Consider the following 24,872-nt stretch of genomic DNA (forward strand, 5'->3'; position numbering starts at 1 on the left):
CAGCCATGTAGGTAAACTCCAAAGGACATAGAGCCAAACCCATTAATAATGCACTGCTAAATGTCCTGTGAATCTTAGTTCATTGTCATGTTAACTCTAGCAACCTGTTATCTCCTAGTATCTTATGGCCTCCAGTCATACAAGATGATAACAGCAAGATGCAGTTCCTGTTCACTCCAAGGAGAACACCTCAGAACTGTTACAGCTGTGTGATTGTTAGCAATATTTAAATCTCCTTCCTGTATTATAGTAATCTTCCCCTTGAATGAATAGGGTTCCTTAATCAGCTGGGCTGATTGCTGTTAGAATGACATGAGGCATATTCTCGACAGCAGGGATACTTAACCTCCGTGGTTCAGAAGCCCAATTAGCAATCGGCATTACCCAAAAGAGCCATAGTAGTGTGAATTCGTTGTTTCATTCACTGTAGTACTATATTATATATACAAATTTTCTCACAGCAAAATCAGTTAACAATTTAGTGGAAGTTGAAAACTTCATTGGTTAATAACATAGTAAAAGCATCCTGATTGGTTAATAAGTTTGATTAATAATTATTAATTATAATTTAATCAGTGTTTTAATATCATGTGCTGCTAAGAGCCTCAGGAGACTCTTGTGGCTCGTGAGCCTCAGTCTGAGTATCGCTGCTCTACAGCGTGATATTCGCCTACTGACTCAGGGAGTGAAGCACCAGGAATTATTTCCTTTTCTCTTCCCTCCCATGTTCCTCCCCCCTTCCCCCCCCCCCCCCCAGCACTCCTGTCTTTCTCACTCCTCCAACTTTCTGCTGATCCCATTGTTGGTTGGTTAGTAGTCTTTGTTTCATTAAGGTATCTTCTGCTTTTTTTATTCATGGTTCAGCTTTGGCCAAATGTTTGAAGGTGGCACAGGTACTAATGCAGCTAAAAATAACAACAAACAAAGGGTCCCATATTAAGTTAAACTCTGTGCTTCTTGGATTTTACTGTAAACTAATGTTCCCAGCATCTTTCATTACAAAGAATGGTACAGGCGCCAAATTGCACACCCACTTCTAATATGAAATCATCATAGTTCACTTTATTAACCTCTACACTTTTATTGTGGAACTATATTTCTATAAAACTATATTTTGTCTTCAGTGTTTTCTACCTTGCAATAGGTGGCTATATGGAACAAACAGATTTTTGTGGCATTAGTGTATTGTTCGGTTTGGAAGGATTAGATTTTTATTGGTAAACGTCAATTTTAGTGTACACATACAAACTGATGAAAAAATATTTCCATTGATGAGCATTGACGTTTAGATAGGAAAAGTAAGCAAAATATTGCTTGAGAATTTTTAGAGTTTGAATTAAGGATATTTACTTTATATTTTGGTATGTGGTGACACTTCGTGTTTTAATGTTTATAAAGCTTTAACTTTTTGAGTCTGTCTACTGTCATTAAATAATTGTCGCCCCATAATTTCCCACAACTGTGAAAATTTAAATAGACGAAAATAGGGAAAAAATGCTTAACACATAATTTTCAACAAAAATTGATGTTTGTTTTAAGGTTTTTTTATTATTCATAGAAATTAGTTTAAAAAAAATCTAATTCTGCCTAATTATTGTGTAGCATAGGTATTTTTAAAAGCATGTATGTATTTATAATCTGGCACACATACACTTGGAGTGCGTGTATGTTCATAGATGTAGTATACGTGCTACGGTAACCTTCAGGTATAAAATGGAATAGACATTATACCATTGTGAGACAAATAACTCAATCTCAAAGCCATTCATAATACTACAACTGGGGTTTGATCAGCCAGTTGGCAGCATCTGCTGTGGGTTGGCATTAGTAACAGTTTCCTTGTTCTAAATGTAAATCATTTAGAAATTGATGGACCTCAAATCCCAATAGCAGTATTAGCAACTGCATTTGAATAAGTTGTTACCCCAAGAGAGTATGTCTATGCTGCAGTTAAACACCCATAGCTGACCCGTGTCTGCTGACTTGGGCTCAGACTGGGTGGCTTAGTAGCTGTAAAACTGCTGTGTAGATGCTCGGGCTGGAGTCCGGCCTCTGGGACCCCATGAGGGGGAGCATGAATGTCTACACAGCTATTTTTAGCCCATGAGCCTGAGTCAGCTGACCTGGGCCAACCGCAGCCCTGCTATGGACCTTTTATTACAGGTAGAGGTATGCTTGGCACCAGTAAAGAAGTGAAACTTTGTTAATTTTTACAAAAACTTTCTAAACAGCGGTTCTCGAACTGTGGGTTGGGACCCCAAAGTTTGTCACGACCCCATTTTAACGGGGTCGCCAGGGCTGGCTTAGACTTGCTGGGGCCGAAGCCCAAACCCCACCACCCGAGGCCAAAGCTGAAGCCTCACGGCTTCAGCCCTGGTCATCGGGGCTCAGGTTACAGGCCCCCTGCCTGGGACTGAAGCCCTTTGGCTTTGGTCCACCCTGCGCAGGGGTGGTGGAGCTCAGGCTTTGCCCTCCCCCGGGCTCAGGCTTCGATCCCCCCTGTAGTAATTTTTGTTGTCAGAAGGGGTTCGCGGTGCAATGAAGTTTGAGAACCCTTGTTCTAAACAGCATTCAAAATACTGTTTCTGATCATTTTAAAGTGTGTGATAGTTTATACAATCTTCGTATGTGTTAGATTTTAATATCTAAGGTGATGCGATCTGTAGTTGAGCTGCTCTTTTGGCTTCGGAATCCCTGAACTACTTTGCAAAGAACTTTGATACAGCTGGAGAACTAAAAGGTTATCCTAAAACTCAATTCTATGGAACAATTAATTGTGCATGAACTCACAATTCTCTAAACTGCAGCCTTGTCTTAACACAGATTTTGCCTTGATTTTTTTAAATTATTTAAACAGGTTTTGTTAAACACCTTGAGTTAAACTGGTGTCACTTGTAATATAGACAAGCCAACAGAGGGAAACAGTGGGGGCGAAAGACCTCTCTGGCTTTAAGATTAAGCTAGATAAGTTTATGGAGAGAATGGTTTGATGGGATAACGTGATTTTAGTCAATTGGTCAACAACGTGCCATCGCTGGTAAATAGTATCAATGGTCAATGAGGTTCTGGCTGGAGGATCTTGCCTGCATGCTCGGGGTTCTACTGATGGCCATATTTGGGGTTGGGAAGGAATTTTCCTCCAGGGTAGATTGGCAGAGGCCCTGGAGGTTTTTCGCCTTCCTCCGCAGCATGGGGCGGGGGTCACTAGCTGGAGGATTCTCTGCGACTTGAAGTCTTTAAATCACAGGATTTGGGGACTTCAACAGCTGAGTTAAGGGAAAGGGGGTGGGGCAGCTTTTGTGGCCTGCATCATGCAGGAGGTCAGACTAGATGATCATAATGGTCCCTTCTGACCTTAAAGTCTGACTCTTAGCGCCATCAGTGCTAGACATATTATTTTTTTAAAAATCTATATTTTATTGCTCACATTGTTGGAGCTGCAAAATCGTTTCTAAACTGCACACTAACCACTTTCACTATTTCACAAACATCCCCCACGTTCACTATTTATGCTGAATATTGCTGTAAATGGATGACAGAAACAAACTACGTGTCAGCAATTGCTTCTTGAGAAGCTAAGGCTTCTGCCTGCCTCCTTTTCCTGTGTAGACTCATTGGGGAGAGAAAAGAGAAGAGTGAGAGTCCAACAGCGTCTATCCTCTGCTAGTATCTTGAACGCTTCACAAATCTGGCATGGATATAGCAAGAACAAATTATGCCAAACCAATGTAATTTCCTCCTTTGGCAAGATTACTGGCCTAGTGAATAGGGAGGAAGCTATAGATGTGATATCTTGATTTTAGTAAGCCTTTTGACACAGTCCCACATGACGTTCTCAAAACAAAGTAGGGAAATGAGGCCTAGATGACTTTACTGTAGGGTGCGTGCACAACAGGTTGAAAGACCATGCTCATAGAGTAGTTATAAATGGTTTGATGTGACACCCTGTAGTTTATCTAGTGGAGTCTCATACGGGACAGTCCTAGGTCTAGGAGGGCTTTAAACTAGGTTTGACGGGGACAGGTGAGCAATGCCCACAGGTAAGTGGAGAACATGGAGACTTGGGAGATAGCCCACGCTCCCTCCTATTTCCAACCTATCATGGCAGAGAGAAAGGAGGGTCAGGGCAAAACTGGGAGGCAAGATCAAATCAGTATCTTAGATGCCTATATACAAATGCGAGAAGTATGGGTAACAAGCAGGAAGAACTGTAAGTGCTAATAAATAAATACAACTATGGCATCACCATTGGCATTGTTGGCATCACCGAATTTGGTGGGATAATACACGATTGGAATGTTGGTTTGGATGGGTACATCTTGCTCAGGAAGGATAGACAGGGGGAAAAGGGAGGAGGTGTTGCCTTGTATATTAAAAATGTACACACTTGGACTGAGGTGGAGCTGGACATAGGAGACGAAAGTGTTGAGAGTCTCTGGGTTAGGCTAAAAGGGGTATAAAACAAGGGTGATGTCATCCTAGGGGTCTACTACAGGCCACCTAACCAGGTGGAAGAGGTGGATGTGGCTTTTTTTAAACAACTAACAAAATCATCCAAAGCCCAAGATCTGGTGGTGATGGGGGACTTCAGCTATCCAGATATATGTTGGGAAAATAACACAGCGGGGCACAGACTATCCAATAAGTTCTTGGACTGCAACTTTTTATTTCAGAAGGTTGAAAAAGCTACTGGGGGGAAGCTGTTCTATATTTGATTTTAACAAATAGGGAGGAACTCATTGAGAATTTGAAAGTGGAAGGTAGCTTGGGTGAAAGTGATCATGAAATCACAATTCTAAGGAAGAGTTCACAATTCTAAGGAAGGGTAGAAGGGACTACAGCAAAATAGAGACAATGGATTTCAGGAAGGCGGATTTTGGTAAGCTCAGAGAGCTGATAGGTAAGGTCCCATGGGAATCAAGACGGGAAAAATGACTGAGGAGAGTTGGCAGTTTTTCAAAGGGACACTATTAAGGGCTCAAAAGCAAGCTGTTCCGCTGGGTAGGAAAGATAGAAAATGTGGCAAAAGACCATCTTGGCTTAACCACGAGATCTTGCATGATCTAAAAAATAAAAAAGGAGTCATATAAAAAATGGAAGCTAGGACAAATTACAAAGGATGAATATAGGCAAAAAACACAGGAATGTAGGGGCAAGATTAGAAAGGCAAAGGCACAAAATGAGCTCAAACTAGCTATGGGAATGGAGGGAAACAAGAAGACGTTTTATCAGTACATTAGAAGCAAGAGGAAGACCGAAGATAGGGTAGGGCCCACTGCTCAGTGAGGAGGGAGAAACAATAACAGGAAACTTGGAAATGGCAGAGATGCTTAATGACTTCTTTGTTTCGGTCTTCACCGAGAAGTCTGAGCGAATGCCTAACATAGTGAATGCTAATGGGAAGGGGGTAGGTTTAGAAGATAAAATAAAAAAAGAACAAGTTAAAAATCTCTTAGAAAAGTTAGATGCCTGCAAGTCACCAGGGCCTGATGAAATGCATCCTAGAATACTCGAGGAGCTAACAGAGGAGGTATCTGAGCCTCTAGCTATTATCTTTGGAAAATCATGGGAGACAGGAGAGATTCCAGAAGACTGGAAAAGGGCAAACATAGTGCCCATCTACAGAAAGGGAAATAAAAACAACCCAGGAAACTACAGACCAGTTAGTTTAACTTCTGTGCCAGGGAAGATAATGGAGCAAGTAATTAAGGAAATCATCTGCAAACACTTGGAAGGTGGTAAGGTGACAGGGAATAGCTAGCATGGATTTGTGAAGAACAAATCATGTCAAACCAATCTGATAGCTTTCTTTGATAGGATGACGAGTCTTGTGGATAAGGGAGAAGCGGTGGATGTGGTATACCTAGACTTTAGTAAGGCATTTGATACGGTCTTGCATGATATTCTTATTAATAAACTAGGCAAATATAACTTATATGGGGCTACTATAAGGTGGGTGTATAACTGACTGGATAACCGTACTCAGAGGGTAGTTATTAATGGTTCCCAATCCTGCTGGAAAGGTATAACGAGTGGGGTTCCGCAGGGGTCTGTTTTGGGACTGGCTCTGTTCAATATCTTCATCAATGACTTAGATATTGGCATAGAAAGTACGCTTATTAAGTTTGCAGATGATACCAAAGTGGGAGGGATTGCAACTGCTTTGGAGGATAGGGTCAAAATTCAAAATGATCTGGACAAATTGGAGAAATGGTCTGAGGTAAACGGGATGAAGTTTAATAAAGACAAATGCAAAGTACTTCACTTAGGAAGGAACAATCAGTTTCATACATGCAGAATGGAAAGAGACTGTCTAGGAAGGAGTACGGCAGAAAGGGATCTAGGGGTTATAGTGGACCACAAGCTAAATATGAGTCAACAGTGTGATGCTGTTGCAAAAAAAGCAAACATGATTCTGGGATGCATTAACAGGTGTGTTGTGAGCAAGACACGAGAAGTCATTCTTCCGCTCTACTCTGTGCTGGTTAGGCCTCAACTGGAGTATTGTGTCCAGTTCTGGGCACCGCATTTCAAGAAAGATGTGGAGAAATTGGAAAGGGTCCAGAGAAGAGCAACAAGAATGATTAAAGGTCTAGAGAACATGACCTATGAAGGAAGGCTGAAAGAATTTGGTTTGTATAGTTTGGAAAAGAGAAGACAGAGAGAGGACATGATAGCAGTCTTCAGATATCTAAAAGGGTGTCATAAGGAGGTGGGAGAAAACTTGTTCATCTTAGCCTCTAAGGATAGAACAAGAAGTAATGGGCTTAAACTGCAGCAAGGGAGGTTTAGGTTGGACATTAGGAAAAAGTTCCTAACTGTCAGGGTGGTTAAACACTGGAATAAATTGCCTAGGGAGGCTGTAGAATCTCCATCTCTGGAGATATTTAAGAGTAGGTTAGATAAATGTCTATCAGGGATGGTCTAGACAGTATTTGGTCCTGCCATGAGGGCAGGGGACTGGACTTGGTAACCTCTCGAGGTCCCTTCCAGTCCTAGAGTCTGTGAATCTAGTGTGAGGTTTTTATTAGTGACTTGGATAATGGAGTAGAGAGTGTGCTTAATGAAAACTGGGAGGCTTGTAAGCACTTTGGAGGACAGGATTAGAATTCATAATCTTGACATATTGGAGAGTTGGTCTGAATTCAACAAGATGAAATTAAGTGAAGATAAGTACAAAGCACTTCACTTAGGAAGGAAAAATGAAATGTATCACTACAAAATGGGGAATAACTGACTAGGTGATAGTGCTGCTGAAAAGGATTTGGGGGTTATAGTGGATCATAAATTGAGAATCAACATCGTGAAGCAGCTGCAAGAAAAGGCTGCTGTTCTGGAGTGTATTAACAAGCATGTCCTACGTAAGACATGGGACGTAATTGTCCGATTCTGGTTAGCACTGGTGAGGTCTCAGCTGGAATACAATGTCCAGTTCTCAGCACCACACTTTAGGAAAGATGTGCACAAATTGGAGAGTCCAGAGGAGAGCAATTAAAAACGATAAAAGGTTTAGAAAACCTGACCTGTGAGGAAAGATGAAAAAAATAGACATGTTTAGTCTTGATAAAAAGGCAGGCCGGGGGTCGGGGACCTGATAAGTCTTGAAATATGTTAAGATATGCTATAAAGAGGAGCAATCGATTGTTCTCCATGTCCACTGAAAATAGGACAAAAAGTATTTGACTTAATCTGCAGCAAGGGAGATTTAGGTTAGATGCTAGGAAATATTTTCTAACTATATAGATAGTTTAACTCTTGAATAGGCTTTTAAGGAAGGTTGTTCAATCAGCATCATTGGAGGTTTTTAAAAACACCTTTCAGGGATGGTCTAAAAGAGACAGGGTGGGTGAGGTAATATCTTTTACTGAACTTTTACCAACTTCTGTAGGTGAGAGAGACAAGCTGGTGAACTTACACAGAGCTCCTCTTGAGTTCTGGGCTGACTGACCTGAAAAAGAGCTCTGTGTAAGCTCAGCAGCTTTTCTTTCACCAACAGAAAAAGATATTGCCTCACTCACCTTGTCTCTCTAATATCCTATGACCAACACAGCTACAACTATGCTGCATACAGGGATGGTCTAAGTTTACTTGGTCCTGCCACAGTGCAGAGGGCTGGCCTCAGTGACCTCTCAAGGTCCCTTTTAGCCTTACGTTCTTCCTGTGATTCTAGAATCTGGATTCACACTAAGCCGCTGTTCTCAGAAGGCTGTAATAGCGTTGGTGAATGACCTCCTTATGGCCATGATCCTTTAATGCTCACTTCTGGCTTTCACATTAACTGCGGCAAAATGTTAAAGGATTAAAGTCTACTTTGGAACATGATTTTTTCATTTTTAAGATTGGATTTGTTTGTTTCAGGCAATGGAATATAAAGGCTGGGCAGATACACTCTTCGTTATACAGTTTACACTCTCATGTGTAATGGGGTAAGGATTTACTTTAACTTTAGTGGTGTTTCCTCCAAGTAGTAGTCTCTCTACTGTATCCCCACCAATAGATACTAAGGAAGGGCCTGCTTTGTAGTCAATATGCACATAAAACTCCTATTAATGTTAATTGTGGGGAGAATAATCTTTGCAGAGAAGTTCTACTGTTGGTAACGTACTAATCAGTAGAAAGTCCAATTTCAGTGGTGGCACAACAGTTTGGAGAAAGATTATTCCTTAAAAGGTTGTCTCATGAGTTAGAAATTCAGTTGCTACTGTATATTCTGATTTTTTGAGAGACTGCATACCTGTAATGTTTATTTTCTTAAATCTAGCTTTTTTATGAGCAATGGCATATTTTACTATTTCCTTTTACTCAAACTAGTAGAGTCTCACTTTGCTAATCTACAAACTTGATTCCACAAGCTCCAGTGGTCTTGGCCCTCTTCTTAGTAAGAATTAAATAATAGAGTGTGGTAATGAAGTCATTACTAAGATTTCATTACTTTAAAATATAGTTTGAGACACTTACAAACATAACTTCTTATAAATAAAACTAAATAATGCCTGTCAAACTAAACTACCTGTAGAATTTGTGCTGTAGTAAACTTATGTTTTCTAGTCTGTTTGCTCACTCACTAATTTCCAAAATTTAGTGATCACAAAAGGATTGCCCTGTTAATGCGAATTAGTGAGGTCCTCCTGTACAATGCAGTATAGTATATAGTGTACATGATGGTGTGGGGACACTATTGCTGTGTATTTTGACAGATAACATTACTCTATCATGAGTTATACAGGTCTTTCCAAACAAGTAGTTCTGGAAACTCTGTAGTATGTTATATAATTAAGAGTAGGGAGAGAGATGGCATTTTAGTATAATAAATGCACCCTCAAATGATGAAAAGCTGAATGTTGTGTTTCTGTTTTGTTTTTTTTCTGCTGCAGGTTTATTTTGATGTACTCCACAGTTCTTTGCACTCAGTATAATTCTGCTCTTACAACTACAATAGTTGGCTGTATTAAGGTAAATTGCATAAATCTCTTAAATATTTGTCAAGTTTATTAAGTTTCCATTTCCTGTGTTACAACAGTGCCTGTATGATGCTTACAAAAGCAGCATAAATGTTTATATTCTCAGAGGCTTTTGTATGAGTGGAAGGGGTATAGAGAGCTAAGTAGGAATTTTTGGTAACTTGGAGGATAAAATTAGTCTAGAGAAACCAAAAACAGTAAGCCAAATCTTCATGATTGTCTCTCTCAATGCCTATTCAAGGATGTGACCTCCCATTTACTCGCCTGTGGTTCTTATTATGTGTTGTGGGGCACCATAACTAAAGCCTAGCAAAATATTCACACTTATGAATTATGAATAACATTAATAAAAGAAAGGAAAGAAAAAAACCTGTGAGCTATAACCAGTGGCTATTTCAGTCACAATCTCTTCTGTATTTCTCTATTATGGAGAGATTACACCATCGAGGATGAGTCTGGGCTCCTGGGGATGTTGTTCCCTAGATAAATTAAGACCAAAGTGTATTATTTTGCAATTCAGTAGTGAGTTCTATCTCAGTGGAGCATAGATAATTATCATAGTTTGTACCTGGGTAAAGGAATTTCATTTAAGGGTTGGTGAATCCAGTTTGGTTATCAGTCCTAACCTAAACAATTTACAGATGGGCAGAGGTAAGTGATCTTAGCTAAATCCTATGAACCTGGAGAAAATATTTAACTTGTTTACTTAAAAGAAGCCATTCAAAAATTACGAATTTAAAATAATAATGTTTCTTAACACACCAAAGCACTTTAAGGAGAGGTTATGAGGCTGGCAATTTACTGAAAATTAAGCATAGGAATCATAGAAGTGCCGGACTGGCAGGGACTTTGATAGGTCATGTAGTCCAATCTCCTGCACTGAGGCAGGACTAAGGTGTTATCTGCACCATTGCTGACAGGTGTTTGTCTAACATGTTCTTTAAAACCTCCAATGATAGAGATTCCACATCCTCCCTAGGTAATTTATTCCAGTGCTTAATTACCCTGACAGTTAATAAGTTTTTCCTAATGTCTAACTTAAGTCTACCTTGCTGCAATTTAAGCCCATTACTTCTTGTCCTGTCCTCAGTGGTTAAGGAAAACTATTTATCACCCTCCTCTTTATAACAACCTTTTACGTCCATGAAGGCTGTTATGTTCCCCACAGTTTTCTCTTCTCCAGACTAAACAATCCCCCCCCCCTTTTTTTCCCCAATATTTCTTCATAGGTCATGTTTTCTAGACTTGTAATCATTTTTGTTGCTCATTTTTTACATTCAAATTAAATTCCACTACTTCAGTTTATCAAGGTTAGCTTATGTCAGCTCTCCAGGAGTGCATAGCCTAAACAAGCTGCCGTTTAGCAGGTTTAAGCTGTTATTACTTTACTTACAATAGCATTTCAATAGTCCAATAAGATCATTACGAGAATCATTTACAACTAATTTGTTGGCAGTGCTTTTTCAGACTTCTTGTCAACAGTGTTAAAAGTCTTGGTGAAGTTATCAGGTTGCAGAAGCAATGCTAGACTAGAGGGTTGCTTCCTTTTCATGCTGTTTTCTGGATTCTTTGTCATCTCAACTATCTTGTTGCTGCTGCAGTTTGTTTGTAGAGCTGTTGATTTGAAGGTATGAGGTGAACAGGCTGAGCTGAAAACTGAAGTATCCAGTGTCCAAGTCTGTTTTCTTTCTATAGTCTGATGGAAGGTGGAAGACTCACCTCTTTCAGGGGCTTGGCTAGATTCAAATATCAGTGTCACCTTTCACTTGCTCAATACCTTCATGGGATGGGCCTGGCAACATATTCAACTTTTGAATATGCCATCTACTAATGCATATGCAGCTGGGTTGTAATTCATCAACTTTGTGGTTATTGCTTTTATCTTTGTGGTGGGAAATTCTCAGAGTGTCTTTTAAAGTTTTTAATACCTTTCTTTTATTCGGTTAACTTTCTGAGATATCCCTTTAATTCCATGAGGGCTTAATAGAAGTTGAAATAGAATTCTCTGTAGTAACTCATTTGAAACTTTCCTGGGTGTCTGGCTGGTGAGTCTTGCCTCCATGCTCAGGGTTTAGCTGGTCACCATATTTGGGGTCGGGAAGGAATTTTCCTCCAGGGCAGATTGGCAGAAACCCTGGGGTTTTTTTTTTCCCTTCCTCTGCAGCATGGGGCATGGGTTACTTGCTGGAAGATTCTCTGCACCTTGAAGTCTTTAAACTATGATTTGAAGACTTCAATGGCTCAGACACAGGTTTGATACCGGACTGGGTGGGTGAGATTCTGTGGCCTGCATTGTGCAGGAGGTCAGACTAGATGATCATAATGGTCCCTTCTGACCTTAAAGTCTATGATTCTATGATTCAAACATGGCTGTTTTCATGATTCCTAAAGAGGGTCTTTCAACTTAAATGGTAACCAGATAAATTACTTTTTTCCCTTAACTATACATGCAGAGGTGATTCTTGTCTTCCTAAGTTTTTGATAAGGAGTAAACATGCCAGATAGCTAATTAATTCCTCAATAAATACAGATATTTTATACTCCAATGACTTTTTATATTAACCAGATGTAGCAAGGTCTCTTGATTCTATATTAGTAGATAAAACGTCTTACTATTCACATATCAGGAAGTTTTGCCTTCGATGCTTGCATTTAAAGACACGCATTTGCAAATGAACATAAAAAAGAAGCCTATACTATGTTAACCCTTTAAGAATTTTCACCTTTAAATGGAAAGTAACTAATAACTTCTATTAAATGTTTTCCCAACTACACATTTCCCTTAAAGTTAAAAGTCTGGAGACTTCAGTGCATTATACTGACAACTGGGCATTGCTGTAGGTCTCTTCTATTGGATTTCAGACTTGCATTGTGTGTTTTCCTCATGGCGTAGGTATAGGGCAACCATGTGCATATACTACAGTGCTGTGTCCAATAGTGTGTGAAACCAACCTGCTCCTGAATGCCAATGCTATAGGCGTTGGAACCATGTGCTTTTTGTACTGGAATAACATATGTAGATCATGGGATCCCAGAAAAACACACAGACTTGAACAAACACACTCATGAACTCCCTGCTTCTCCTTCCATGCACAGGTGTTCCCCTAATTCACTTCTGCTTCTTTATCTTGCTCTCCTCTGTGGATTATCATCTCTCTCCTCCCTCTTTCCCCTAGGCTCTAATCTCCAAACAAGATGATCATACCTGCTTGCTTGGAGAAATGAACAAAGTCATCTCTGGCCTCAGGGGGAGGTACTGAGGCTTTTTGAAAGTTTGTTTTTAGCCATCTCTGGCCGTAAACTTTAAGAACAGAACAAAGGAGGCTATTTTTACTTTTTAAAATATTTTGATTCATCTATCAAATATATTGGATTCCTCAGAATAAGGGGACTAAGTTTGTGGAATTCACTGTTGCATTGAGTAGGCTTAAGGTGGTGTTGTGTAAAGCAAAGTAGGCAGCTCTGTTGTAGTCAGACACACCAAGGTCAGACCAAAACACAATGTGAATCTGCCAAAGATCAAAATAGTGTGTATGCTTAGCCAGAGAAGTACTATTTCCAAAGAGCGATAGAAGTATAATTCAACTGGTCTGGGGCACTTGCATATAATGCTATTTTCATGCTGGACAAAAGCAATCGTAATACTTTGTTTATGTTTATGCAGTTGGAAACCAACCATAATTTTGTATGACATAACTGAAATGATGAAATTACTGTGTTTAGGATTGCAGTGAATTATAAATTGGAAATAGAAAGACCTTTCAGGTCCTCTAATCCATAGGTTGAAACAGCCAGTCTACATAAATGGATTGACATTATTAGGTTTCACTTGTTCTTTTTGGCATATCACCACCTCTAAGACATTCTCCAGGCAAGATTCTGTCCTCATTTAAATCTGTGCAACCCCATTGTATCTAATAAGTTAGCACAGGTGTAATTGAAGATCGGATTTGGTCCTGAAATTAATTAACTATTCCATTGCTTTGTGAGCCACAATAGAATCCAGCTCGCCCTTCTAGTTTCTTGGCTTGACATGGTTAAGAGGTCAGAGGATAGACAAGGAATACATAGAGAGGAAAGATACAGAGGCTTTTATGTTGTATCCCTTTCCAGAGCAGAACTTCCCTTTAGGGCTGATGATCTCCAAGAGCCCTCCCATGTCTGTCTGGGCCCTTTCCATTCATTGATACGAGTTTTCAGTAGTGATCTGTAGCTGCCAGCATCTGTATATGGATCTCTGCTGGGTAAATTCTTGAATATCTTTTGCCTCATGCACTGGGATTAAGCTCCTGTGGAGCCCTACTGTAGAAGCCCTGTGGATGGTTGTGTGGTTGAAAGCAGAGGATATTGAACTTTGGCATGACTGGAGATCTCAATGAAGTCTTTAACAAAACCAGTGACGCCTGAGGGGAAATGGGAAACCAATAAAAACATATCAGAACTAAAAAGCTACTGTTGAAGTTGTTAGGCCTAGAATTAGGGCTGCCAGCAGTATGTGTAGTTTTGGAAATACATAACTTTTTAAGGGTAAGGATTTTTGTACATGTCAGCATCTGTCTACTTGCAGATAAGGAAGAGAGGCAGAGCAAGAGAACAACTGGCTTTCTGAAGAATTCAGAAATGCTCTAGGTACATTGTTGTAAGGTTGTCTAGCAGAAGCGTTTTTCCCCTATGTTGCAGCCTTTGTTTTGCAGGGTGGGAGAAAACATTTTTGGGGCTCAGTAGCGCAAGGAAGGAAAAACAGTAAGACAAGGGGAAAAAAAAAACATAAGGCCTGAATATTTTAATATTACCAGTAGCCCTGATATGGTAATTTTCAAGTCAGTATTATAAATACAAATGTCAGTATCTTTCACACAGTTATCTCTTCTGACTCTCTTCTGTTCATTTCAGTATCCTGTTTATGCCAGTGGAATATACATAAACAGCTGTTTAAAAATTCTAAGCAAAATGTGTAAATCTTTTTATTTTTTTTCCTTTCCAGAATATATTAATAACCTATATCGGAATGTTTTTTGGAGGAGACTATATTTTCACATGGACAAACTTCATTGGGTTAAATATCAGGTAAGAAAACTGAAGACTGGTCTTGAATGTATGTAACACTTCAAAATAACTTGTAAATTGAGCAACTTGCTATTGAATTACTGAAAGAAGTATTGAACCATCCAAATAGGATCACTTTCCAAAATAGAACTGCACTTTTTTGAATTCTGGTGGGAGGAATCCACTACAAAGTTAATATGTAGGAAGTGTTAAGTCTTGATCCTGAAAACAGTTATGGATGTGAGTAGTCCTATTGATATCAAGGGATTTATGTGTATAAAATTAAGTATGTGCCTAATTGCTTGCAGGATCGTGCTCTTGTCATAGCTTTTAGTTAAGATTTTTTTGTATCACCAGCTTAATGTTCCATCATTTTTGGTAACAGATTTGTTTGGAAGTAAAGAAAGAGGAAAATGCAGGGTTTTAAAGGGATAAAACCTTTCGTAGAAGCGTGTGTGTGTGTGTGTATGTATTCAGGATGACTATTATGGGTGTATCTTTTATAAAAAATAAAAACATTTTCTTCCTGGCATCTTATTTTTACATGAAATGCTGGTTGCTATTCAAAACACATGTAGGAGGGTGAACTTTAGGCTGTGTGAAGTAATACCATGTCACCCTCCTGTCTCAAGGACTTGTATACATTTGAAACTTAAAAAGCAAATTATTACTAAGGTATGTTGTAAGTTTCAAAGAGGAATCGATAAATCCAAAGGCGAGGCACCTAAAGCCAATTGCTCAATTGGTAACATCATTACACGGGGGAGAAAAACAAAATAACTGAAGTTTCTTTCTGCTGGATGCAAGGTCATCAGTCAGAACCAGCGCTGTCCATAATCTTGTTTTGGATGAAGAATTTAGCCTTGTTTGCATCGCTAGAAAGACACGGGTCAGTGCTGCCTCCAGCCCGGCCCTAGCACAGCTAGTCCTCCAGCCACAAGCCCAGACAAACTCCAGAATGCGCCAGCAAAAAGGAGAGGACACGGAGTAGCTGTCCTGTTTGTACCCTAGCTCTGATTCAGAAACATTCCGCCCCAGAAACTAAATCTTTCAAGTGCATCCATAGGACCTGTGAGGTGAAGGACAAGAGGAATATAGGACTCCTAGTGGTGTACTGTCCTCCAGATGGAAAGCCAGTCAACTTCTGGAAGGAACTAACAGAGCTACTGCCAAGCATGGTACTCCAGATTCCTTGTCCTCTGTGAAATATGTGCAGCTCGACATATGTTAGATCCTACCTTCAGTGTACGTGTAGATATTGGAGGCATCCCCAACGTACCACTCTCCTGGTCTAATCACCAGGTCTTACAGGACTACACCACTGCAATAAAGGAGGCAAAAGCAAGCCTTCTCCTTCTCCTCCACAGAGCTGTTTTAAGTAGGGAACCAGCTAGTCAAATCTGATTGCATAGCTTAGACACCAGACCCAAGCATTGACTGCTGTGAGGAGCTGTTGGCTTTGGTGAGATCAACAGAATACATCAGAAGCTAATGGACAAAGAACTCTACCCCGACTAGACTGTATTATCTGTCCCACCACCCTGACTGTGTCTGGCCTGATCACACATGCTGAAGCTCAAAAAGCCCTGTAAAATATTAGAGCCAGAACTTGTGAAACAGATCCATACCCCTTCTGGCTGGTAAAAGCCAATGAAGAATTATGCACAGTACTAATGGATACAGTCAGATCTTCCTGCAGAGAAGAAAAGTCACCTACCAAACTCCTTGGGGGGGAAAAGGAACAGTTCACCCAATCCTCAAGAAAACATCCCTTGACCCTGAAGCTCTCTCCAATTGCACTCCTGTCTCCAGCCTCCCATTCCATGGCAAAATAATTGAGAAATCAGCAGCCACCATGCTCCAGCATGTGAATCAGCCAGCATAGTGGATACCTGACAGCTAGGGCACAGAGCAGTGGCAGCGCTGTTGGCACTAAAATATGACCACCTCATGGCCATGGACGCGGTCAAGATCTCTGTGTTCGCACTGCTGGATCTCTCTGCAGCGTTTGACACAGTGGGCAACAAGGTACAGCTACATGACACAGGAGGAGTAGATGGCCCAGCACTACAGTGGCTCCAGTTGTTCCTCTCTATCATTGCTTAGCCTTTCCGGAGGGCCTCATCTCTGGGGTCCTATAGGGATTTATACTATCCCCACTTCTCTCCAATAACTACGTGAGACCATTTTGTGGGGCGAGAGGGGAGATGCTGGGGGCCTAGCTGCCAACTAAACTGAAATACATCATTCTCCATGGATGAAAGCACCAACACTACTAAAATGTCAGAATGCCTACAAGAAATCAGTGCTTGGATGAAGAGCAGCTGAGTCAAGCTGGACCCTGGCAAGACCGAAGTGGTGATAGTTGGAAGGGGGGAAATGCTCTGAGCCGAGTGGTTGTCTTCTTTCATTGATGGCACACAGACCCCATTCATCAAAGTGCTGCGAAGCCTCTGGACTCTCTTGGACTCCACCCTCCACTGCCTTCTAATTAGTTTCCAATGCCAATTTAAACCTTTGGTCTTAAATTTTCAAAAGCCAAATTCAATCGGCTGCACTCCTCTGGGACAGTGCGGATCACAAAGCCTGTGACCTAGGAGGTGAGAGCTGGGGATAGAGTGTTCTCTGTTGAGGGGATACCACTCTGGAACAAAAAGAACAAGGAGTACATGTGACACCTTGGAGACGAACACATTTATTTGGGCATAAGTTTTCGTGGGCTAAAACCCACTTCATCAGATGCATGCAGTGGAAAATACAGTAGGAAGACACACTCTCTCTCTCTCTCTCTCTCTCTCTCTCTCTGAAAAAATGGGGGTTGCCATACCAACTGTAACAAGTCTTTTAGAGAGGTCAAGTGAATCCAAAATCTGACCATCTTTAGGAAAGGCTCTAAAACCTTCCTCTTCGCTAAAGCCTTTTCACCATAAGAATGACACAACACTGATGTCCCCCTTCCACCCAATAAACCCCTACTAACTAAAAGAAGAAAATTAATAAATTCAAAAACCCTACCCCACACAGTGTGTTTGCCCCAGAAGGGAGAAGTGCCAGAGACTCGATTAAGTGCATTAGGGACTTTGCTACTGCTATTAATTTGTTTTACATGGAAGATGCTCAGATACTACAGTGATGAGCAGCAGTACTAAACCCTAAAATAGACAGACATATGAATGAAACGACAATCTGCAGTTAAACTATCAGGTTTAAAGAAAATTATGGTTCTCGATCATTTTACTTCATGGCATAAGCAAATCATCAGCTGGAGTAATGAATAGATTGTCCCTCTTTGACCTATTGTAGCATTTATGGGGTCTCATGCCTTTCTCTGAAGCAAGGTAGGTAATTGGACTACTTGGTTCATTGATCATCATCTGCTACAGCATACCCGATGTAACTGTGTAGATTTCATGTGTTGAGACCGCATAAGGGAAAATAACATAAACTTAAGTTAAAAAACCAAAACCCAGAGACTTACCTTTTTCAACTGCTAAATACCTAAAACAAACAACCCCTTCCCACCGATCCCCAATTCTACCAACTTAAATGGTTATCCTCAAAAGCCATTTTTAAAAAAAATAACACATACCTCCCTGGTTCTCTTTTTAAAACATTCAGAAATGTGTCTGCACCCAGTAAGAATGCACTGCTCGTTCTAGGCACTACTGGGAACATCAGGGTTGTTTGGTATTCAGTGCACATAAACTGAAAGTTGATACAATCCTGACCTACATTTGACTGATCTAAAAAGTATCCTTGGTTTGTTTGGGGGTTTTTTTGTGTGTGTGGTTTTTTTTTAAATGCTCTGGCTGAATATTTACAGCTCAAATTATATAAAGTCTCCAAATAGTGCCACTGGTTTCATTACAAAAAAAAAAAAAAGCTATTTTAAGGTAGAGAGGTTGTGCTGCTAAAATATGCCTGTAAATTTGGACCATTCTCTGTTTCTACCTTTTAAAAAGACAAATTTTAAATTTTGTAACTAAAGGTAGTAAGAGAATGAAATTACTTAAGCTTTTTAATGTACTAGGGCATACAGTATTTTATGGTCTGACACGGGTTAAGGGATAACCTAAATAAATAAAATGACCTCAAAAGAAACTCTGTTTTTAGCTCTGCATAGAACACACACATTCCTTTTTCCTTTATGTTCTTCTGAATGGTAACTTCACAAATTAAAGTCTCTAAATATTTAGTGGTTGGAGAAAATGGGTTATAAATCAGATTGAACAAAATATGAACCGTATGGAGAGAAGAGGATTGATTTCAAGGGGGTAGAGGGAGAATCAGCTAGCTAAATCAAGTTTATGGCTGACACTTCACCACCTTGCTCAGACTCCTCATTTTACCAATTTAACTTCCTTTGTTCCTTTTGTAGCCTATATAAAACTGGGGGTGAGGGCAGCAGAGTATCATCAAAAATTTGTATTTCTGTGGCTGGCCAGTTATTTATAGGCCCACCCCAACTCCTGTACCACCAGGCCTAGTGTTTGGTACATCTGCATAATTAGGTCCCTGAATATTTTGGTACAATGGTAGGAATGAATCAAAATTCAGAATAATCTCTGTACTGGATTCTAGGTAAAAGGGTTAATTAGTAAATTGGAGAAGGAATGCACGATTAAAATATGTTTAGAGTATGTAGAATGGTACTTATGTGATAATTTACATGGAGTTCTAACATTAATATGCATCATTTCTCTCTTTTCCCTAAAAATGTGTTTTGTAGTATTGCTGGAAGCCTGGTGTATTCTTACATCACTTTTACAGAAGAGCAATTGAACAAGCAGTCTGAAGCTACTATCAAGATGGATATTAAAGGAAAAAGCTCAGTATGACCAGGGGATTACTTATAAGAAGTAACTCCTTGTTTGTTGTTTTTTTTCCAACGATCACTGGCGGTATACAGTAAAAATATTACAATGTGGGTGTCTGTTACGGAATAATGCTGGTACTCTGCATTTGCACAATCTAAATATGCTGCCTTTTTAAAAATTTTATTAAAAAGATTTATAATTGAGTGCACATTAAATATACAGCTGGTTAATTTAATCTAGACTATGAGGAATACATCTTTTGTAATTTATTATGATCAAGTCTGGTGGTAGAACCGTGCACAGATGATGTAAAAGCTTTGATTTTACAGGAGTACCATTAATATTCTTAGATACAATTTTGTTTTCTTGCAAGAAAACTTGTCCTAACCTATCATTTACATTTTAGCTTGCATCTGGGTTGTCTTGCAGCTAAGCATATCAATGGGCAATAATAAATATTTTTAATTAGCTTTTAGGGTGAATGATTGACTCAGCTCCATCCCCTTCATGCTGTCTAAAAGGGCCAGGGTGATGTCAAGGGTCTCAAAAAGCCCTGCATCCCTTTCAGGGCAGAATTCCTCAGTTCAGGCACATCAGGCTGCCTTCGGAGGAACCCCTCACAAACCCTGGTGTGGGGGCATGCCAGTTATGGGGATGAGTGGGTTGGTACTGGGGGTAGAAGTGTTGCTGTAGCATGGAGCCTTGTGGAGATTCTGGGCAGTGCTGCAGCCCAGAAGACCCCTGTGGGAAACTATTGTAGCTTAGATAAGCCCCCTGGGGGTGGAACAGGGAGGACTCTCCAGTCCCTGAAGCAGTTGGGCAAAAAGATGATTTAAAGCCAGCATAGATCCCTCTGTTCTGTGCTGTGCCTAATGGAGAGGCAACATGGAATTTCACCCCTTATCTCAGAAAACGCAAGCTAACAGATTAGTTTACTTTATTTTCGAGAAGGTAGCTACTGAAGCAGGGTAACATTTATAGACTTTCACTAACTATAAGCCAACTGTAGGCCCTGCATAGATCATAAAAAGAAGATACATATTTTTGGCAATTCTGATTTCTTGTCAATATTAAGCTTTCAGAGGAACAAGAAAAAGGGAAAGAGGAGTTTTTTCCTCTAGAACTAGAATGAATATATATATATATATATATATATATATATATATATATATATAGAAATGGAGGGAGACTGAAATATAACTCCTTTCTTTTATTTACTAAGGAAAGGAATGGCTCTGCAACATTACATATGCAAGTGCAGATCTTTCAGCAGAAGTATCAATTCTGCAATACACTCTTATTTCAGTCAGTCATCCGGTTTTAAGTTTTGGCCAAAACATTGGCTTGAATAGTCAGTGATTTTAGTAGAGGTTTAATTTTTTTCATTAACTTTTAAGCCTGTGCTCAGCCTGCTCAGATTCTGCATGCGTCACAACAGCTTAGTACCTCTTCTTGTAAAGCTGATGTAGGATGGTGAAATTCAAGAATAGGTGGTGGGGTGATGGTACACCACCTTCCAATTTTACATAATATATTGGAGAACTCAGCAGGGAAGCACTGAATTAAAATAAGACCTATCCTGCAGTCATACATGAGTAACTTTACTTACATTAGTAATCGTACTGGACAACTTAATAAATAAAGGTACTCACGTGCATAAGTTTTTGCAGGGTAAGGTCTAGCACTCATTCAAAATCAAGTGAAAATCTGTCTAAAAGACTTTTTTAAATGAATTAATGTTTTTTATTCCCTTCCAATCCCAGTACCAAGTGTGCCCCATTATTCTGAAACAATAGTAAAAGAATAAATTTGAAATACGTTATCTTTTTAGTTTAATAAATTAACAGTTAATCCATATATAATATTTTGTGCAGCTACACGTTGACAGGTCATCTAGAATGAATATTTGTTATCTCATAGTAGAGAAATACCTTTACTCTTCTAGATGATGTCAAGGTAATTCATTAATTGGTACATTTAATTTGTACCATTATATGATTGATACAGTTCTGATGTTTTAACTCTGTCCAAATTTTATGCTCTGTTCAGTTTATTTTTGGGTGCAGTAAAATCTCTTACATTATGAGCTGTTTTTAATGGAGAAATATTTTTAAAATGTCAAGCCGTATTGATTTTTAAAAAAAATTAAAATTGATTCGATAGACAGAAATATCTTCCTCCTTTTGAATCTTTCTTTGGTTAAAATTGTACACTTATCGTTTCCCCACAATTTATTCCTGCTCCTACCCTTCACTTACAAGCAGAGACTTTCACAGGCAATTAATCTAATTGCATTTAGAAGGATATTTGGTGGAAAACTGAGTGACATGGCGTTGCATTTATCAAATTTTTTTTATGTAATTGAGATGAGCATTTCTGTAACATTTTCTGTAGAAACGTTTAATCAGCATACTGTGTGTTACAGTATGTGTCTACTGTGTTTCTTTGGCAGTTTGCTTTGTTAGCCTAGTCCTCCATTTTAGAATCCTTAAAGGTAGCCTGCTTATCTAGTTCTTGTTTTAATTGAGCTAAATGGAAAAATTGTGTATGATACCCATATACCGAAGGAAAAGGATGGGGGAGCATTCAACACAATAAGATACATTATAAGATATATATAAAAAAAACTTACCTGATGTGTTCCTGCTTTTGCTAGCTTCCTAAAATCATGCAGCCGGCTCCTGCTCTACTGTGATCCATGATGTGATGGCATAGCTACTAGTGTCACCCAAAGGGGCTATTCTGATAAGTGCCATTTAAGTGTGGTGCAGTTTTGTAAAGTCACTTCTTTGACCCTGATGGTCAATAGACTTTGCAAAAATACTACCCCTTACGCCAGTAGTTTGAAAACAATCCCTTATTCTTGTAGGCCAGCTCCAGGTTAGCAATGGCAGCACAGCAGAAATTAGTTGAGGAAAGTAAACTTAAGATTATTTTTTGTGCTGAATGTCTCTTACTGTGTCTTACAGAATATTTTAGCTCATATACAAAATAAAGGCCTTGCAGGAAATCTTAACACACCCAAAATAATAATAATAGTAATAGGCTAGGGAACCAAATTTTCTGTTCAATTTTAGCCTGTTGTGATCCCCATTTTTTTTATAAAATTTGGATCTTTATTTAAATACTTTAGTCTCAACTTTACATGTGATAAATATGCCTGTTTTTAAATGTCAAGGTCAGTAACTCTGTCAAAAGAGGGTTTTCAACTCAGCTCATTCTGCTATAAACTTCAAAATGTGCTGCCAAATTCTTTTTTTTTCTTATGTGTCCTTGTCCTCGCACCCTCTGATGCGGGAATCTGGAACAGATAGCATCATAATGCCACCAACTGGAAGCAAGATGCAAAGAACTGCTAGATCCTGCCCCTGGACATATAAGCTTCAGCACCGTCCCCTCAGTTTGCCTTTCCTCCTTTGGAAGCCTGGAGCCCTTGCCTCAGCTCTCCTGTCATCTCTTTTCACTTTTTCTCTTTTGTGGGGACTTTAAATGGGACAGAATTGAGGAGTGGGGAGAGAGAAGTAAGAAGCCAGTAGCAGTTTCTCAGGTGGAGAATTGAAGGCAGAGCAAATTGCTGGTTCGGTTAAGCACCACCCTGCAAGGGGGTTTCATCTGGGGCCAACTGTTCAAATGGATAAAACCTAAATGCCACCACTCAGGGATGGTATGCCCAGTCTGCACCCCGCCGCTAAAGTGGGAGTGGCAGCTCCCCTTCCCAGTCCTTGGCAGGCATCCCTCCTCTGAAAGATCTTTGGCAACCTCCCTCCCAAATGTATTTCTAGTCCTGAAAACCCAGCCTTAGGAGAGAGGGACCAAGATCTTGGCCGTGATCTGCTCCTGGACTTAGATCAAGTCTCCGAGCCCGTTGGTTGATCTGATGCAGATACCAGTGTCCCCTGACTGGAGACTCTCATCCTCTACATTCTCTGTTTGGAGACCCCCAAAGATACTGTTTTCAAGCATACATGGTTCTTCGCAGAAGAGGGGGTTATCTTTTCCTTCCACTTGGGCATCCTGGACCTTGCGTCCAAGGAATGGAACTGGGTGGACCTATGCATCCAAGACTCTCACCCTAAGGCCAGATTTATCCTGTTTCTCCCGAGGAACCAGACAAAGTATTTGCTATTTCTAGGGTGGATGCATAGGCCTTATGTCTCACTTCTAAATTGTTCTAATGGAGTATATGTCCACCCCACAGACAAGACTGGGAGTCAACTTGGCCCTTAGTACAGCTTACAAGCTTACAGTAGTGACTTTGAATATTGCAGCTCATTTTGCTGTGGAGCCTAAGCTCTGTGGGTGGATCTCAGAAGGATTTCTCCTCTGCTTTTCCCATGACACCAGAACTACAAGGCTTTCTCCACTGTCCCCTGTTCTATAGAAGCTGCTTCCTTTTTGTGTAAAGCTGCCTGCATGTGGAGTTTCCACTGTGGGTCAGACACACATTTGGCTTTGGGAGTGGAATGCAGATGAGGGAGTAAAGTCAAAGCTGGCCAGTCGCCCGTTTTAAAGGGCTTAATCTCTTTGACTGTCTAGATGCTGCTACCAAGAGTTATGTAGATTCTTCTAAGAACCACCTCCCATCCTCGGGGAGTGTGCCCCCCTTTATCCCTTGCTGAAAGCCCATGCTCAGGTGTGGGCAGGGGTCCTCTTCGGTATCCTATGACAGGTCAGCCCTTGGTTCTGTAGGATTCAGGTCTTTCGTGGGCCCAGGAGGCTGCTGTTTAAACACTTCTTTCCGCTGTTTCCCAAAGCAGCCCGGTTGCACTCAGGCCAGGTCCATCCCCATAGCTCATCAGCCCTGCCATCGTTGGAAGTTGTTTGCTGATATTTGTGAAAATGTGAGCCCGCCTCCACCTCAGATGCCTGATAACCTTACTCAAGCCCCTTCAGCCTCATGTCTTCTAGAGTCTCAGGACCTCTTGCGGCCCACATCACTGGGGAGAAATCTATCATTGTAAACCTAAATGATACATCATGGACGTGATTTTTTTTTAAACCTGAAAAAATATTCCAATATTTCAATTTCATACTTTTTGTTCAGCTGATGGACTAGCTCAGAAATTACTTGTTCTAAAACCCTTTATATCTAACAAGACCATGGGAGAGATCCAAACGCCTCTCTGGCCCTTTTATGCTGAGTTATAGGACCATAGCAATGTAAAGGGGCCTTAAAATCCCCAGTTCCAGTTGTTAGAGGATTCCTCTAGGGCAGACACTGAGGAAGATAGCCATAAGGCTGCTTTTTGGGGACCCTCTTGCAAGTCCTGGTATAGGCGGTATGCCTATGGTACGTGTGGGGTGTGGAGGGATGTGTCAGGCAGAGACACCAGCATCATGGAGATTGCAGCAGATGCTGTGGTCCGCGGGGCAGCCCTTAGAGATTACTGTAATTTAGACAGGCTTCCAGGGGTGTCTAAACTACACCGGGGCCTCTCTAGTATAAGGAGGGAGCAAAGGTGGTTGAAAGCCACCATAGTGCCCCTTCTCCCTGGGTTGAGAATTCTGTGCTGCTGCTCTTAGAGGATTTTTAGCCAAGACTACTACT

The 24,872-nt window shown here is 40.3% G+C and overlaps 1 protein-coding gene across 3 annotated transcripts in view; it reads left to right on the top strand.

Annotated features, from left to right (window-relative positions):
• Nucleotides 1–20,448, top strand: part of SLC35D1 (solute carrier family 35 member D1) — a 31,947-nt gene extending 11,499 nt beyond the window's left edge. Inside the window, exons 9-13 of one of the 3 annotated variants that reach the window (XR_004646743.1) lie at nucleotides 8,359–8,426; nucleotides 9,375–9,453; nucleotides 12,638–12,714; nucleotides 14,446–14,528; nucleotides 19,237–19,303. Coding sequence is in view for 2 of the 3 variants with exons in the window: in XM_034778260.1 (XP_034634151.1) it covers nucleotides 8,359–8,426; nucleotides 9,375–9,453; nucleotides 14,446–14,528; nucleotides 19,237–19,345 (339 nt within the window). In the remaining variant the exon portion in view is untranslated. Of the gene's footprint in view, nucleotides 1–8,358; nucleotides 8,427–9,374; nucleotides 9,454–12,637; nucleotides 12,715–14,445; nucleotides 14,529–19,236 lie in introns of all 3 variants that reach the window. The other 2 variants (XM_034778260.1, XM_034778261.1) reach the window with 2 other exon arrangements.
• The last annotated feature ends 4,424 nt before the right edge of the window (nucleotides 20,449–24,872 follow it).

The sequence above is a fragment of the Trachemys scripta genome, chromosome 8, assembly GCF_013100865.1.
Source record: "Trachemys scripta elegans isolate TJP31775 chromosome 8, CAS_Tse_1.0, whole genome shotgun sequence".
Lineage (NCBI taxonomy): Eukaryota > Metazoa > Chordata > Testudines > Emydidae > Trachemys > Trachemys scripta.